The sequence below is a fragment of the Salvelinus sp. IW2-2015 genome, linkage group LG34, assembly GCF_002910315.2.
Source record: "Salvelinus sp. IW2-2015 linkage group LG34, ASM291031v2, whole genome shotgun sequence".
NCBI lineage: Eukaryota > Metazoa > Chordata > Actinopteri > Salmoniformes > Salmonidae > Salvelinus > Salvelinus sp. IW2-2015.
In genome coordinates, this window is record NC_036873.1 from 6,441,911 (window position 1) to 6,459,197 (window position 17,287).

Genomic DNA, 17,287 nt, shown 5'->3' on the forward strand with positions numbered 1-17,287 from the left:
GGAAACCGAACTTCCTAAGCGGTATGACGACTGTGTGGTCCCATGGTGTTTATACTTGCGTACTATTGTTTGTACAGTTGAACGTGCTTTTTTCAGACGTTTGGAAATTTCTCCCAAGGATGAACCAGACTTGTGGAGGTCTACACTTTTTTTCTGAGGTCTTGGCTGATTTCTTTTGATTTTCCCATGATGTCATGCAAAGAGGCAATGTGTTTTAGGGTAGGACTTGAAATACATCCACAGGTACACCTCCAATTGACTCAAATTATGTCAATTAGCCTATCAGAAGCTTCTAAAGCCATGACATTGTTTTCTGGAATTTTACAAGCTGTTTAAAGGCATGGTCAACTTAGTGTATGTAAACTTCTGACCACTGGAATTGTGATACAGTGAACTATAAGTGAAATAATCTGTCTGTAAACAATTGTTGGAAAAATGACTTGTGTCATGCACAAAGTAGATGTCCTAAACGACTTGCCAAAACTATAGTTTGTTCACAAGAAATTTGTGGAGTGGTTGAAAAACGAGTTTTAATGACTCCAACCTAAGTGTATATAAACTTCTGACTTCAACTGTATGTTAGAGCACACTATTAGAAGTATAATGGCACCAAGATATTGTCTTTTTCATGTACGATTCTCGGATCACAAGGTCTTACAGGAGATGTTTTGGTCTACAAATGGCCGAAAACGGCCACTTTCATCATGATTTTCAAAATAATTGTTTGTGATAGAAATGTATAAAGCATGTCAAACATCCTTCCTCCCAATGAAGTTTATATTTGTGATTTGCCAGAACAATCTGAGATGCCCTAAATATTTTCTGCTTCCGCTGGTGTGTAATCGCCCTTTGCTGTTCGGCATCTCTTCCCTTCCATGGAATTCTGAACAATGAGAGGGCGATAATCAAAGGTGCAGGCAATGTCAGGACATGTAGGCATAGCAACAAAGGGACCAGTCAAGGTGCGTCTGGACATAACACCAGAGTGGCAGCTTGTAAGCAGTGTCCTGTTTTCACTGGAAGTGCTACCTTGTCCCAGACCTGCTGTTTCGACCCTGGCCTCTCTCTCTTTCTCTCTCTCTCTCTCTCTCTCTCTCTCTCTCTCTCTCTCTCTCCCCCCCCCGACCAGCTGTCTTGACCTTTGAATGCTCGAACTGGGGGGAAGGTGGAGGATTGGCTCCTAGTGCAAGAGTTGGCATGGTTCTAGCAGAATCCAACTGACCCAGTACCTTACCAGCTGGAGATGGCTCCCAGGGTAGATACGATTCAGGGGACCATTGCTCTGAAGAAGGCCTATAAGGTATCCAGAGCATGAGGAAAGCTGTGCCCCTGAGGTGAGGTTGGGTGGCTTCCCCGGTGTGAGGGGCATCCAGTGCAGGTGGCAGACGGCCCCCCCATAGCTGAAGACAGCAGGCCCACCGGGTCAGGAAATGGTTGGTACCCCAAGTCAGGTGGCTGAGACCCTAGCAGGGCGGGAGGCCTAGGGCCTTACAAGGCAGGGGACTCATAGCAGCTGCTACTAAGGTCACAAACTGAGACTTGGAACCTAACTGGGCATGAGACATACAGTAGTGCCTCGGACGAGAACAGGACACTACGGGTCAACTGAAGCTGACACTGCTAACAGACTGTGGACCCATGGCACAGACAGGTGGGACAGGAGACAGGTCAAGATACAGGGTTAGGTGTTTTTCATCACAAATAAAATATATGGAATTGGGGTTATGGTAATCTGATCCTAGATCTGTGGTTAAGGGAAACTGCTACCCCCAAAGAGCCAGAAAACACCAGGGGTGTATTCATTATGCCGATTATGTTGCAAAAGGCTTCTTAAGTGGAAGCAAAAGGAACAAACGGGGCGGGACCTACCCGAATTTGTCCAATGAAAACTCTAGTTTTGCTCTGTTTGCTTCCGTTTGGTTCTAAAAACGGTAAACGGTTTCCGTAATGAATTCACCCCTGTACGCCCCACCCAGTGTTCCACCCAATGACTGTATTTGAAGGTTCCACCAGGGTTGAGAAATTTTACATGATTTCCTTAAAAAAAAAAAAAATCACAAGGTTTCTGACGATGACTCTTATTTTTGTGTTCACGTTTTGAAGCGAGAGTACTTTGTTTAACGTCTCTGGGCGCACACAGGTGCTACCAGTGAGTGGACTAGTTCGTTTTGCATGTACCGGTTTCCCAGGTGGGTGGCTATTTAATATAGGGCCCAATGAAATGGTCTACAATGTGCACACCCCGCCCATTGATACAAGGTAAACGTTAGGTGGAAAGATTTGTAAAAAAAAAAAAAAATTGTAAACAAAAAACTGAAATCAATTGTGTTCCTGACATTTAATGCTAAGGCGAAGAACTTTGATTGGGAAAGTTGTGGCTTGATAGCTACGTTTGTCATGTTACTTTCATTTTTTTAAGCAAAAGTAAATGTCCAGTCTGATAGTCGGATGTTGAAGTTGTCAAGGTATAGTAGCCCAAGGAAATTGCGTCAGTTTTTCCTCGACATATTGATAAAGGTTGGTTGATTGTATGCCTCATTAATTAACTAGCTATACGAGCATAATAAAGTGTATTTTTATTGCAAAACTTGAGTTGATTAGCTGCTCAAGGCATCGACTCTCGGTCGACGGTCGTTAGCGCCGAGGTGGATCCGCCTGTCATTGTCGTGAGTGCGGTGTGTGATGCTGCACTTTAGCGCCAGGCTGTGCTGTGTTGTTAGGCCGCTAGCGACTTATTGTTGATTTTGCACTGACAGTGCTAAATGTGTAAAGTGTAGTCATTGCAAATTGTGTAGTAGTAACTAGTATCCCTCTAGCTTCATGCCAAAGTTTGGATGGAAACGTCGTCTTGCTCTCGACAAGACTGGCTATGCCGTTAACGTTAGCTACTGTAACTAGTTTAGCGAATGCTACCTGTTTAGCGCGACGTTTGCAAGCTAGCTAGGAAGCTAATCTCTTGTTAACATCACTAGCAGTAGTTGTTCTCCAACAACTTATCCAGCTTAGCTAGCTAAGTTGCTGATATGACTTGCTATATCAATTTACGGAATATAATACTGTTAACCAAAGCCAGGCAGTTGACACTGACAGGTAGGCTAGTGTCATTGATTGTTGCCCAAAGCCCGGTAGATGGCGATATCGAAATTACTCAATATCGTCATCTGCCGGCCTTTGGGTTATGCTGATTTGTAGTGACTTTCGAAACTGTTCTGACTTGACACTGACAGCATACGTGGTCTTCTAGTATGTATCCCAAGTATGTATGGATTAGTTGGCTAGTAAATAGTCTGTAGATTTTCCCATGCCATTTCCATGTTGTCTTACTGTTTTTCATCTCCCTAGGCTCCAATCTACTAGCCTACTGTGGAGGCTCAGACTGTCGTAATGTCGGAGGCCAAGGCACTCACCCCGACTCCGGCTGGAGACACATACAAAGGATGGCTATTCAAATGGACGAATTACATCAAGGGCTACCAGCGACGATGGTTTGTCTTGAGCAACGGTTTACTATCCTACTACAGGTAAGAATGGGGCGAGATGGGGTGGCATGACGTAGTACCTCTTCGTATCCTCTGTAACAGATAAGACTAACAGTTACCAGAAATCTTTGCTGCCTGCAATTCAGGGCCGTTCCTGCTTGTGGGCATTGCTGCATCTGCAGGAACCCCTCTTTATACTTCTATTGGTCCATTTTTAAGCTAGGACTCCAGTACACAGGCAGGAGGCAGGGTGCTCCAGTACAGTAGGTGGCGGTAATGCACCATAACATTGGATGCCAACTGCAGATAAACCCCACAGAAGAAGAGGCGGGGGCGACAACGTCGGTAGCTAGCTAGGACAAAGGTAGACTGTGTCCTTCGCCTCTGCCTGTCTGGCACTGTTTTCCCGCAGTTCTGTTAACAACGGCGAGGGCAGGTGTTCGACAAGTGGGAGTGAAGGACACTGTTCTAGCTAGTTAGTTAGCTAGCTAGGACTCCGGTGCAGCAGGTGGGATAAGTAGCTAGCTAGCACGCCAGTAGACAGTGTACTGCACCCCGCCTGTTGGGCCATGCTTTCCAGCAGTTCTGTTAACAAGGGCAGGTGTTTGTGCCAGTTGGAGCGAAGGACACTGTGCTAGCTAGCTTGTTAGCTAGGACGACTCTGGTACACAGCAGGCGGGGGCGACACCGGTAGCTAGGTCCTAGGATACCGGTAGACAGTGTCCTTAGCCCCTGACAAACTCTGATAATACTTAAATTTTTTATTTGAACCACATTTTAATCGCCTAGACAATCAAGGGAAATCCCAAATAACAATAGTGTCACACAAGCATGAAGATGTCGTGCTCGAGGTGGGGGCGTTCCTGCAGATGCCGTAATGCCCCCATGCAGGAACGGCCAGAATTGCGGGCCGCAATCACACGCTATTGGAAAAATCTAGAAGAATGTCATTGTTATCCAGGGATATGGCTATGGTCATTTTTCCACTGTCAATGTATAAACGGTTACATTATAGCTGTGATTTGCTCTGTGTTGTGTTGACATTTCCCCTGCACTATAAGGTGAATACAACTTGCTCCTTTATATGCCTATCATGAGTTTTGACTATGGCGCACAGTATCATAAAGGAATTGAAGCTAGAGGTCATTGTGGAGTCCCTGTTTAACTCTTTGCCATTTAATGGTGTAACAATATTGCATGACTCATCTTCGTTTTGCTTGCAACAAAGACGTGTGTCTGAATGCTTGGCCTGTTTTCGGCCCTGTGGGGGAGTCATCATGTCTTCACTGGGCTGTGTAATATGAGTTGTGTTTGTTTAATGAGTTTTGGAGACACATGTTGCTGTGTACCATTCACCTCCCACTCCAAGCACGCTGTGTGTGTTGTGAACAGTACTGTTTGCCTAACAATTTAGAATCTGGTGATAAGCACGTCCAACAATTCACACACTTTTCATGTTCCTCTCTCTGAGTCTTGTTTTCTCTCAAATAACTTGCCAAGAGTGCATTTAGCGAGACATTTGCACAAAGGTTTTTGCAATCATGCAAAATTGCCAAACCAGAATGTTAAAATGTTTTTCCAACACTAGGCTAGATTGTCCCTGAGATAGCATAGCTGTATTGGACAGATTCCTTTGTTCCATATGAACAAATTAGTTAGGCAACAATAGCCAATATTCCAGACTGGACCATCAGAGTCAGCTGGTTTCTATTGCCACGCTTCCATGTAATCTAAGTATTGGGTCCCCACTCCTCTGCTGGTGTAATCATAATGGTTCCTGGTTAAACTGGCTGTAATCAGAGACCTTTACTTAATGGAATGTAAAATTAAACAATGTGGAACAGAGAGCATTGTTGTCCAAAATTAGTTTACTCAATTTTGCTCCAACTAGCCTAAAGCTTCCCTAGTCTGAACATATTCCCTAACCTCTTTCCCTGTTTCTGGTGTTTGCAGACCAACAGAAACCAGTTAGGCGTAATTAAAGTGATGTCTTGGTGTTTGCAGACCAACAGAAACCAGTTAGGTGTAATTAAAGTGATGTCTTCATCTTGGCTTCCAGTAGGTGTAGAGAAGCTTCTGCTGTATTGCTTCCTATATGGTTCCTTCAGATGAGCAAACACTGAAGAGGATCTGGTTAGGGGGCTAGGAGTTGTTTTCGGACCAACCATGCAAGCAGGAGTTGGAGCTGGTTCAGGAGTTGGAGCTGGTTAAACCCACCCTTCTCTCTCGCTCTGTTTCTCCCCAGGACCCAGGCAGAGATGGGCCACACCTGCCGGGGCACCATCAACCTGGCCACGGCCAACATCGCGGTGGAGGACTCGTGCAACTTTGTMATCTCTAACGGCGGGGCGCAAACCTACCACCTGAAGGCCAGCTCTGAGGTGGAGCGGCAGCGCTGGATCACCGCCCTGGAGCTGGCCAAGGCCAAGGCTGTCCGCAATCAGGCCGAGTCTGGTGAGGGAGGGAGGAGAGGAAAAAGGAGGAGGGAGAGGAAGGGATTTGTCTGGGTAGAACGGTCTGTGATGGGTACAGAGAGAGGGAAAGGGAAGGAGGATTGAGCGGGGTGTCTGAGTGGAGTGTATACTGTATGTGTTTGTTCATGTTCCTTTGAGAAAGAGGTGGTTATGGAGAGRGAACATGTTTTTTTCTTAAGAATTACAGTTTACTGTATAACCCCCAGTTAGATTGAGGGGGTGGGGCTATCATTCTGACATAATGTATTTTTTTCTTCATATACTGTACCAGTCAAAAGTTTGGACACCTACTCATTCCAGGGTTTTTCTTTATTTTTACTATTTTCTACATTGTAGATAACATAGAATCATGTAGTAACCMAAAATATTTGAGATTCTTCAAAGTAGCCACCCTTTGCCTTGATGACAGCTTTGCACACTCTTGGTATTCTCTAAACCAGCTTCATGAGGTAGTAGTCACCTGGAATGCATTTAAATTAGCAGGTGTGCCTTATTTAAAAGTTAATTTGTGGAATTTCTTTCCTTAATGCGTTTGAGCAAATCAATTGTGTTGTGACAAGGGAGGGCTATCTTCTGTATACCTCCCCATATTTGGTAAAAGACCAAGTCCATATTATGGAAGAACAGCTCAAAAAAGCAAAGAGAAACGACAGTCCATCATTACTTTAAGACATGAAGGTCAGTCAATCCGCAAAGTGCTGTCGTAATAACAATCAAGCACTATGATGAAACTGGCTCTCATGAGGACCATCACAGGAAAGGAAGACCTAGAGTTACCTCTGCTGCAGAGGATAAGTTCATTAGAGATACCAGCCTCAGAAATTGCAGCCCAAATAAATGCTTCACAGAGTTCAAGTAACAGACAGATCTCAACATCAACTGTTCAGAGGAGACTGCGTAAATCAGGCCTTCGTGGTCAAATTGCTGCAAAGAATCCACTACTAAAGGACACCAATAATAAGCAGAGACTTATTGGGCCAAGAAACACCACCAATGGACATTAGAGCGATGGAAATCTGTCCTTTGGTCTGATGAGTCCAGATTTTTGGTTCCAACCGCAGTGTCTTTGTGAGCCGCGGAGTAGGTTAACAGAACTCTGCATATGTGGTTCCCACCGTGAAGCATGGAGGAGGAGGTGTGGGGGGGCCACAGCATTCTGCAGCGATACGCCATCCTATCTGATTTGCGCTTAGTGTGACTATCATTTGTTTTTCAACAGGACAATGACCCAACAATGAGTATTCAAGACTGTTGGAAAAGCATTCCAGTTGAAGCTGGTTGAGAAAATGCCAAGAGTGTGCAAAGCTGTCATCAAGGCAAAGGGTGGCTACTTTGAAGAATCTAAATATTTGTATTTGTTTAACACTTTTTTGGTTACTACATGATTCCCATATGTGTTTTTCATAGTTTTGATGTCGTAACTATTATTCTACAATGTAGAAAAAGAAAGAACCCCTGGAATGAGTAGGTGTCCAAACTTCTGACTGGTACTGTATATTATAGCGTGTGTGTGTTAAACCCTTTCCTTTCTCTTCTTCTTCTCCAGATGACTCTGGTGATGAGTGTCCCACGTCACCCCCTACCTCGGGACAAGGCGGAGGGGCACGTAACTCTAACTCAGAGGTACAGTCCACACTACGCACTCTGGGCAGCAAGGTAGAAGACCTGAGCACCTGCAACGACCTCATCGCCAAGCACGGCTCTGCCCTCCAAAGGTCAGGGGTCAACCCATCACGCTCACACATAAACAACTGGTTGAATCCCCATGTATAGACACCGATAGTAATAGAACAAGATAACTTTGCCCACATCCATAGAACACATCAATGGTTGCAAAAAGCTATTGTTCTGTGCTATCCTTACAAGCACATATTAACTGGTTGGCCAACTAAGTGCTAAAATTTTGTTATGGACCAGATATTTGTCTTGGTTGCAGAGTCGTCTGAGTGAATAAACAAATTGCAAACACTACATACAAAAGGGATGGGTTGAGGGGATGGGTTGAAGGGACTGGCTGACTCTCCTTGGCTGTGCCTCTGTCCTAGGTCCCTGTCAGAGCTGGAGGGGGTGCGGYTGGGAGCCGACACGGATGGCAAGATCCGGCAGGTGACGGAGAGAGCCACGTTGTTCCGCATCACCTCCAACGCCATGATCAACGTACGTGTTGTTTTTGTAGTGTGCGAAGGCGACACTGGTTTACAAAGCGTCGTACATAGAATACAGTCAAGGTCTAATAAATCAGTGTAATAATTTAGTAAAGACCTTGTTCTAGCTGAAGCCCACCGTACGTGACATCTGTATCTTGACTGTTACACAAACATTTACAAGGCTTTGTGGTATACTATGAATGTTCTAAAAGTGTTTCTGTGACGTTTCCCTGACATTCCTCTGTTTCCCCTAACGTTCTTCCCCCCCCCCCAGGCGTGCAGAGACTCCCTGGCCCAGACCCACCGTACTGTTTTTGGTATTTGTATAAAATGTACCTCTAACGTTTCTCCCCCCAGGCGTGCAGAGACTTCCTGTCCCTGGCCCAGGCCCACAGTAAACGGTGGCAGAAAGCCTTGCATTCGGAGCGGGACCAGAGGATAAGGCTGGAGGAAACATTGGAGCAGCTAGCCAAGCAGCACAACCACCTGGAGAGGGCCTTTAGAGGGGCCACCGTACTGCCCCTCTCCCAGAGCAACCCYGCCTTGGACAGCAAGAGTAAGGCATCACCTCTGACCCCGAACGATCTGTTACATTAACTCTTTGACCCCTGAACTTTAACCCCGAAACTCCAAACTGGCTGTTAGCCTGCTAGTTAAGTCAACCACTGAATCTACAACCTGCTCTCATTCATAATATTTTGTTTTCTCCCTCTCAGGTTCGGGCTCAGCAAAGGGTGACGCGAGCGACGAGGATGATGAGAATGAGTTCTTTGACGCTATGGAGGACCCGGCGGGGTTCATCACTGTACCGGCCGACCCCAAGTATCATAGGTCAGCACGCCTCTACCTTTCTTTTTACTCTCTGTTTCTTGCTCTCTTTCTTTCTCTCGCTCGACCTCTTTTTCTCAATACAAATGGCATGGCATTTTATGAGCGATTTTAAACTGAGCTTTTAGAAGKCAAACTGTAATTGGTCAAATGCATTTCTTTCTCTCTATATCTGTTTCTTTCTCCACCCAGAAGGTCAGGAAGTAACGTCAGTTGTCTCAGCACTGAAACTGGAATTGATGACCAATCAGTGAGTCTGTCACTGTGTTTTGAAATGTCTTTTTTATTTTTATTACTTGCTTTACGGTACATAGGATGTCCCTTGAAATAAAAAAATGTGTTTGTGTTCTGCCCTCTTCTTTGGCCGCCCACAGCTTTGTGACGAGCAGTCGTTGGGGTCCAATCCGGAGTCGCCGCAGTCCCTGGAGGTTGAGCCAGTGAGGAAGAGGCGGACCAAAATCCCAGACAAGCCCAACTATTCTCTGAACCTCTGGAGCATCATGAAGAACTGCATCGGCAAGGAGCTCTCCAAGATCCCCATGCCTGTAAGAAACACACACGTGTGTGTGTGTGGTTGTGTGTGACTATAGACTATTGCAGCACACCCTAACCGTTGCTTTCAGCTCTGTGCATTGTATTGAACGAGGGCAATCGGGAGAGAACATCTTTCTGGAATGAAATGCATCGACAGGTAACTTCCAAAATAAAGGAAACACTCTACTTGAGTAAATTAGGGATACAAAGTATATTGAAAGCAGGTGCTTCCACACAGCATGGTTCCTGAGTTTATTAAGCGGTTAAGGAGCATAGTGGGTTTAAAGTGTGTGTGAGACAGCGTTTTCCATCAACAAAACATGTTGGAATGTTTCATGGAACGATGGTGTTGCATCCCTCCAATAGAGTTCCAGACACTTGCAGAATCAATGCTAAGGCGCATTGACACTTCATGCCAGTGTTTCCTTTCTTTTGGCAGTTACCTGTATTTTTCCCTAACCCTTTCCATTCTAAGTTTCCTTTCTCTCCCCCTTTTCTCCCCATTTATCTCAGGTGAACTTCAACGAACCAATTTCCATGCTCCAGCGTCTATCCGAGGACTTRGAGTACTACGACCTCCTAGACAAGGCGGCTAAATGCCAGAGCTCTCTGGAGCAGCTGTGCTACGTGGCTGCCTTCACCGTATCGTCCTACTCCACTACGGTCCACCGCACAGGGAAACCCTTCAACCCCCTACTGGGGGAGACCTACGAACTGGACCGGCTGAGGGAGAGCGGCTACCGCTCACTGTGTGAACAGGTAAAAAAAGGGAGTGGGGCGACAGGGGAAAGACTGGTAGGAACGAGAGGGACGGGAGCAATGGGGGAATGACTGGTTGGGAAAGAGAGGAATTGGAAAAACAGAAGGGGGAGGGAGGGCTACAGGTTCAAATGGGTGAGGGGCTAAGAGAGGGAGTGGGCAGAGAGCGAGTATTGGAGAAGAAGCTTTGCATCTACAGTGGCTATATGTTTTTAAAAACCAATACACATTCAATAAACCACAAATTGACATCACAACAATTTGATCGTATCAATCCGGTTTATTGCAACTAGGAGACCCCTCCAGAACAAAAGCAGAGAAGGCCCTTAAGTATTAATCTCCCAGCATTAAATGTTCTGTAAACACCAGCCCGAGAGGCTTGCAGGAAGTCACCGCGTCAGCTGCTACAGTGTCACAGATACATCACTGTCCTCGAATCCAGTCTGGTGTCAAACATTAACCATAACATTCAACACTGGCAGACATTCGATACTGGCAGTTAAACAGGTCAAAGGTAAGAAGATAAGTACTTGGTTACAACAGATAATTATAAACTAACAAGTGAACTACTTAATTAGATATATTACTTAAACATACAGTACCAGACAAAGGTTTGGACACCTACTCATTCAAGGCTTTTTCTTWATTTTTTACTATTTTCTACATTATAGAATAATAGTAAAGAAATCAACACTGAAATAACACATGGAATCATGTTGTAACCAAAAAAGTGTTAAACAAATCAAAATATATTTGAGATTCTTCAAAGTATTCACCCTTTGCCTTGATGACAGCTTTGCACACTCTTGGTATTCTCAACCAGCTTCACCAGGAATGTTTTTCCAACAGTCTTGAAGGAGTTCCCACATATGCTGAGCATTTGTGGGCTGCTTTTCCTTCACTCTGCGGTCCAACTCATCCCAAACCATCTCTATTGGGTTGGGGGATTGTGGAGGCCAGGTCATCTGATGCAGCACTCCATCACTCTCCTTCTTGGTCAAATAGCCCTTACACAGCCTGGAGGTGTGTTGGGTCATTGTCCTGTTTGCAGCAATTCAACCATGAAGGCCTGATCCACACAGTCTTCTCTGAACTGTTGTCTGTTACTTGAACTCTGAAGCATTTATTTGGGCTGCAATTTCTGTGGCTGGTCATTTTAATGAACTTATCCTCTGCAGCAGAGGTAACTCTGGGTCTTCCCAGAGTCGATGAACAGCATTCTTACATAGGTATTCCTCTTGTCCAGATGGGTTAGGGCAGTGTGATTGCGTCGTCTGTGGACCTATTGGGGCGGTAAGCAAATTGGAGTGGGTCTAGGGTGTCAGGTAGGGTGGAGGTGATATGGTCCTTGACTTGTCTCAAAGCACTTCATGATGACGGAAGTGAGTGCTACGGGGCGATAGTCATTTAGCTCAGTTACCTTCGCTTTCTTGGGAACAGGAACAATGGTGGCCATCTTGAAGCATGTGGGAACAGCAGACTGGGAAAAGGATTGATTGAATGTGTCCATAAACACACCAGCCAGCTGGTCTGAGCATGCTCTGAGCATGCTCTGAGGATGCGGCTGGGGATGCCGTCTGGGCCGGCAGCCTTGCGAGGTTTAACACATTTACACAGAGGGCATCGATGGGTAGTGGTACCTCTAGAAACAGCCAGTTAGTCAGAGAACTCTCAAGACTTCTAGCCCTGTCCATCACCTGTGGTGCTGAAACGTTCCCTTCTGCTGTAGCACGTTCCAATAGTACGCCACATAATACCCATAAAACCACGGAAATGGTTCCAATGGTTTTTCCGCCATTCATGTTTCACATTGTGTATTTTACAAAAAAATTGAATTAACTGTGTGTTTGGTGTAGACTTACCTTTTGCGTGACGTTTTGATAACCGTGAGTTTTATCAATATTGAGTGCCTCAATTGACACAAAAAAAATTGCTATGCTAATTATTGATAAAGTTACCTTGTCCAAGAGATTTGCAGTTATCAAAACGTCACGCCAGGGTTAAGCCTACACAAAACACAAACCTTAGTTTGTTAGAATTAGTTCTAAAATCCCAATGGAAAAAGGAATGTTCAAAAAAACGATTGGAACTGATTTCCGGGTTTTATGACTCATACTGTGGTACTCAATTCCCTGAGAAGAAAACACCCTAGTGTCAGCTGTGGGGAAACAACGGCTCTCTTTATTCACACACTTACACTTTAAATACATTTTTACATATGTTGTTTTTATCCCAGCACAACCACATCTGGACTCAAGTAATCGGCTAATCATCAAGCCATTAATTAGTCGAATCAGGTGTTTTAGTGCACAGTTTAAAAATGGTACCCTGTGGGTCCCCAGGACCGGAGTTGCAAAACACTATGCTTCGTGATTTAATTGTAATATCGCCCTACCCAATCCTCCATCTCTTTATCCAGGTGAGTCACCACCCGCCTGCAGCGGCTCATCATGCCATCTCAGAGAGAGGCTGGACCCTCCGACAGGAGATCTCCCTCGCCAGCAAGTTCAGGGGAAAATACCTCTCCATCATGCCACTGGGTAAGGCAGTGTGTGAGGACTGATGGTTGCCAGCCAATGTTTCCATCACGCTCAATCTTTGTTTAGTTGGCATTTGACATGTTTTACTATGGTGTAATCGTCTTCCACAGGCTCTATCCAATGTATGTTTGAGAAGAGCAACAATCACTACTCGTGGAAGAAAGTCACTACAACAGTACACAACATCATTGTGGGCAAATTGTGGATCGACCAGGTAAGAAAAATATCACACACGATGGCTATATCTGTTAAAGTGACATTATCATGCCACAATCTTTGCAATAGACACATGCAGAACCTACTGTGTTAGATGTTAGACCAATTCCAAAAAACATTCCAGATTTATTTTAAAGAATTCCATTCTCTTTCTGTTTTTCTCAGTCGGGCGAGATAGACGTGGTGAACCACCGGACCGGCGACCGCTGCCATCTCAAGTTCGCCCCGTACAGCTACTTCTCCAGAGACGTGGCCAGGAAGGTGACTGGTGTGGTGACAGACAAGGAGGGTAAGGCCCACTATGTGCTGTCAGGGACGTGGGATGAGAAGATGGAGCTCTCCAGGGTGATGCAGAGTAATAAGGGCGAGAACGGCACCGAGGGCAAACAGAAGACCGTCTACCAGACGCTCAAAGCCAAGGAGCTCTGGAAGAAGAACCCACTACCGTGAGTAGAGTGTGGGGGTGGGTGTGTTTTTTTTTGTTTTTTTTTGCTGAAGAGGTGCAGCAAACGAAAAAGACATTTGGTGTGTCAAAGAACACGCCTTTTTCAATCATCTCACCTCTGTTGCTTGGTCTGTCTCTTTCTCCTATGTGTCTCTTCCACTTCCTCCTCCTTTCTCTCTCTCCTTATTTCCCATCCTCTCTCTTCCTACCATCTGCAGTGAGGGTGCGGAGACCATGTACTACTTCTCGTCGCTGGCGCTGACGCTCAACGAGCCCGAGGAGGGCGTGGCGCCCACCGACAGCCGGCGACGGCCCGACCAGCAGCTGATGGAGGCGGGCCGGTGGGACGAGGCCAACGCCGAGAAGCAACGGCTGGAGGAGAAGCAGAGGAGCGTCCGCCGCGAGAGGGAGCGAGAGGCCCAGCGCGCAGCCAACCTGCCTGAGGAGGGGGCAGAGGGGGTGGAAGTAGCGGAGGACGGTGAGAAAGAGGGAAGGGGCGAGGGAAGGCGGTGCAAGAAGGGCTACATCCCAGTTWATCTCCTTCCTCCCAAAGTGTTCACTTGTTGACTTTCCTGTACTTATTTGAAAGGAAATTACTGGTTTAAGAAACATGGTGGAGACACCCACTAACCGATGTCTCACCAATCCAATGTTGGAAGTAGTAAACAAGTGCACACTTGAGGATATTATTGGGACATGCCCAAGATGGGAGCAAGATCGATTTCTTGTGCTTGTGAGTAAGCAAATACTCCCCATTAACTTGAATGAGGAGTCTGGTCTCTTTGGCTTCTATTGTAATTAGAGAAGGGAAAAGGAGATGGAGGCAGGTTGGAGGAAAGACAAAGTGAGTGTGTCGTCCCAGAGCTGTCTGTGTTCATAGTCTACCTGTCTGTCCCTTTCTCTTGTATATATCTGTCTGTCTTTCACGTTTGTCTGTCTCTCTGTCCCGCAAGCTGTCATTGAGGACTCTTTCATCACTGACTCGCCTTTGAAAAGCAAGTACTCCTCTCTTCCCCCTATTGTCTCACTCTACCTTTACTCTCACACACACAATCCGTTCCACTTTTCACAAGGTAGGTGTATGTAATACCTCTGACGATCCATCATATCCCGCTTTCTTTATTCATTCATCCATCCATCCTTGGTTTGTGCTGTGTTCAGCCGATGCAGTGGAGATTGGTACGGAAGCGAGCCAGGCTTCGGACGAAAGCAAGTACCACAAACTCCCCCCTTTCCTCCGTCCATCTGTGTCCTTATAGCACACTCCCTCGTTTTCTCCACCCTTTCGCTCTCTTATTCCCTCTCTTTCTGACACTTGATCCTTCTATCACTTTCCGTTTAGTGTGTGTGTGTGTATACAAAGGTAATTAGCTAGCTTTTTTGTGACGCAAATATGCTTGTCAATACCAGGGTCGTGTTCATTAGTGCACACTGTAGCAAAACGTTTTGCAACAAAACAAGTTCCTTATTTGACAAGTTCAGGTAGTCCCTTGCTGTTTTGGGATGTTTTTCTACCTAAGGTGTCTAGTGAATACAACCCAGATTTCCAGGCTATGCCTAGAAATGACTTATTATTGTGCTGTGGAATTCACATTTGAATTCTAATACTCAAGAGGAATGTTTAAATGGATATGCAGCAATGTCCTGTGGTAGCAAACAGCTCAGTAGCGTAATTAAAATAGGCTAGCTTTAATTTTTCACATCACACCAGTAAGTATCATCGTATATTAAATATATTTATTTGGTTAAGTTGTAGGTTCTTTTTTTCCCCCTCTTCATAATTTCATTCCTTTCTTTCTGTCAATTTTTCATGTTCCTCTCTCCCCCTTCAGCGGACCCTGACGATTCTCCACCTCACACTCCAAGCAAGTAGCCCTCTACTCTTTTCCTCTCTATATCACTGTCTTTCTATCCTCACACTCACATTCTCATCTGTCAGTCTTCCCTTTTGCAGCCCCACGTGGTCCGCCCCTCTCAGAGTATCAAAGCAAGTATTCATTGTTCGGGACACACACGCACCATGATTTCATTCTCACACCTTTTTTTTAGATACATTTTCCACATCAGCCATCATTCATATATTTCCATTTGACCCCCCCCCCAGTGGATGACATGGAAGGTCATTATGGAGCTGCTGTCAAAAGCAAGTAACACCAGTGCTGTTCGTTCTCACGCTCCTTCTGTCTCTTTCTCTGTTGTTATTTGTCTGTAGTTTGTCTCCTTCCTCTTAGACGCTCTAGTAGTTGCAGTATAACTTGGTTGAGAAATACTAGTTCCCAAAGTCTTACGGTGGTCATGTGTCAAATCTTGTAGCACTAGAAATGATAACTGGTAACTATTGTAGCTAGACACCACCATACTGCTGCAATGTTGTCCTTGTCATCCTAATGTTCTGCTTCTCCAGGATCATACCAAAGAGGGATGAGCCAATACTGTCAATCATTGCTCAAGCAGTGACTGAAAAACCCCTGACCTCATCCTTCTTTTATATGGTCTTGATGCAGAAGTCCCTTTCCCAAAGCTTCCATGGCAGGTCCTCAACATCTATGGTTCTTTCAATGGATTAAATGGCTTTTTCTCTTATTTCCGTCAGGTGTCCACCAGGACAACTATGAGGCGATGTGGTTCGAGAGGACCGAGGACGTCGTCACGGGAGAGTCCATGCACGTCTACAAGGGGGGCTACTGGGAAGCGAAGGACCACGGCAGCTGGGACATGTGCCCCGATATATATTGACCCCCCCCCCCCATCAGCAAATTGTACTAACCCAGGCATTTGGAACAAGCCACAAGCTGCCCTTTTTCCCCCAATTGAAGAAGGGACAAACTGGGTATCGACCCTGTTTAACCCCAACCCTCCCTCTTTCAGGATAGATTTTGGGTTGTAATGCCCCTTACCTCTCCCCTATCACTCTCTGTGGGGATGGTGTGCANATCGACCCTGTTTAACCCCAACCCTCCCTCTTTCAGGATAGATTTTGGGTTGTAATGCCCCCTACCGCTCCCCTATCACTCTCTGTGGGGATGGTGTGCACAGGGGCAGTGAGACCCTGCAGGACAGTGCAACCGGATAGGGGGACAGACCTGCTTTCTTCTGCCTTCATCTTCGGTGTAGGGTCCGTTTCTCCTAGATGCTGATCTGGGGTCCGTTTTGCATTTCCCACCATTGGGGGAGCCGAAGTTGATCCTAGATCTGTAGCTAGGGAAAACGTCACCCCCGACGCTTCAGCTTCACTACAATGATTAGATATCTCCCTTTAGAGCCACTGCCACTGGATAGGCCTTTGTCTTTCTCTCCATCTCTTCCTTTGCCGCTCTCTTTCTCATCGTTCTCTCACACTTCATCTCTTGCTATGTTAGTCTGTGGAAAAGACTGGGGGCAGATAGGTGGTCTGGTTGATAGATTCTAGCGATTTAACACTAACTCTACCTTGCTCCTCTTCCAAAGGATATGGACTAAACGCATACAGAAATGAACAGTTTGTGTGAGTATGTGAAGAGGGGGGGTTATAATAGCAATGGGTTGGTGCTTATGTCTGCTTTGAGGCTGCCAGATTGTCAAAGCTTCACAAATGCTGTTAAGAGGTGTGTGTCCTCCAGAACTTGGTGACATCACATTAGCTCCTCTGCTGCTTGGCACAAGGATAGTTTGGGCTTGGAGCCTGTTTTCCATCTCAAAGCAGCGTAATCGTCTAAATGAAGGATGTATCGCCATTAAGTACTATTTAAACAGTTCCTACTACACCCTACATCCCAAAGACAACTTCCACCTCTTCCAACAGCAAAACAATCTAGTGTAGCGTATAGTTTTTTTATTAGGGTTAGTGTGTGAAGCAGACTTGATCGTAACATTGGAATGGTGGGTG

The 17,287-nt window shown here is 45.7% G+C and overlaps 1 protein-coding gene across 10 annotated transcripts; it reads left to right on the forward strand.

Annotated features, from left to right (window-relative positions):
* Positions 1-1,527: 1,527 nt before the first annotated feature.
* LOC111958461 (oxysterol-binding protein 1) lies at positions 1,528-16,350 on the forward strand. 10 transcript variants are annotated; one of them, XM_070437160.1, is made up of 18 exons: positions 1,528-1,680; positions 3,343-3,521; positions 5,725-5,933; positions 7,500-7,668; positions 7,999-8,110; positions 8,458-8,656; positions 8,817-8,931; positions 9,121-9,178; positions 9,303-9,473; positions 9,976-10,221; positions 12,641-12,761; positions 12,872-12,975; positions 13,143-13,423; positions 13,641-13,900; positions 15,255-15,287; positions 15,377-15,409; positions 15,527-15,565; positions 16,016-16,350. In XM_070437160.1, the coding sequence occupies exons 2-18, from the start codon at positions 3,385-3,387 to the stop codon at positions 16,156-16,158; spliced, it is 2,430 nt and encodes an 809-aa protein (XP_070293261.1). In that variant the 5' UTR covers positions 1,528-1,680; positions 3,343-3,384; the 3' UTR covers positions 16,159-16,350. The 10 variants fall into 10 exon arrangements, with proteins under 10 accessions (XP_070293261.1, XP_070293262.1, XP_070293260.1 ...); XM_070437161.1 differs by lacking the exon at positions 1,528-1,680 and adding an exon at positions 2,062-2,189; XM_070437159.1 differs by lacking the exon at positions 1,528-1,680 and adding an exon at positions 2,172-2,259.
* The last annotated feature ends 937 nt before the right edge of the window (positions 16,351-17,287 follow it).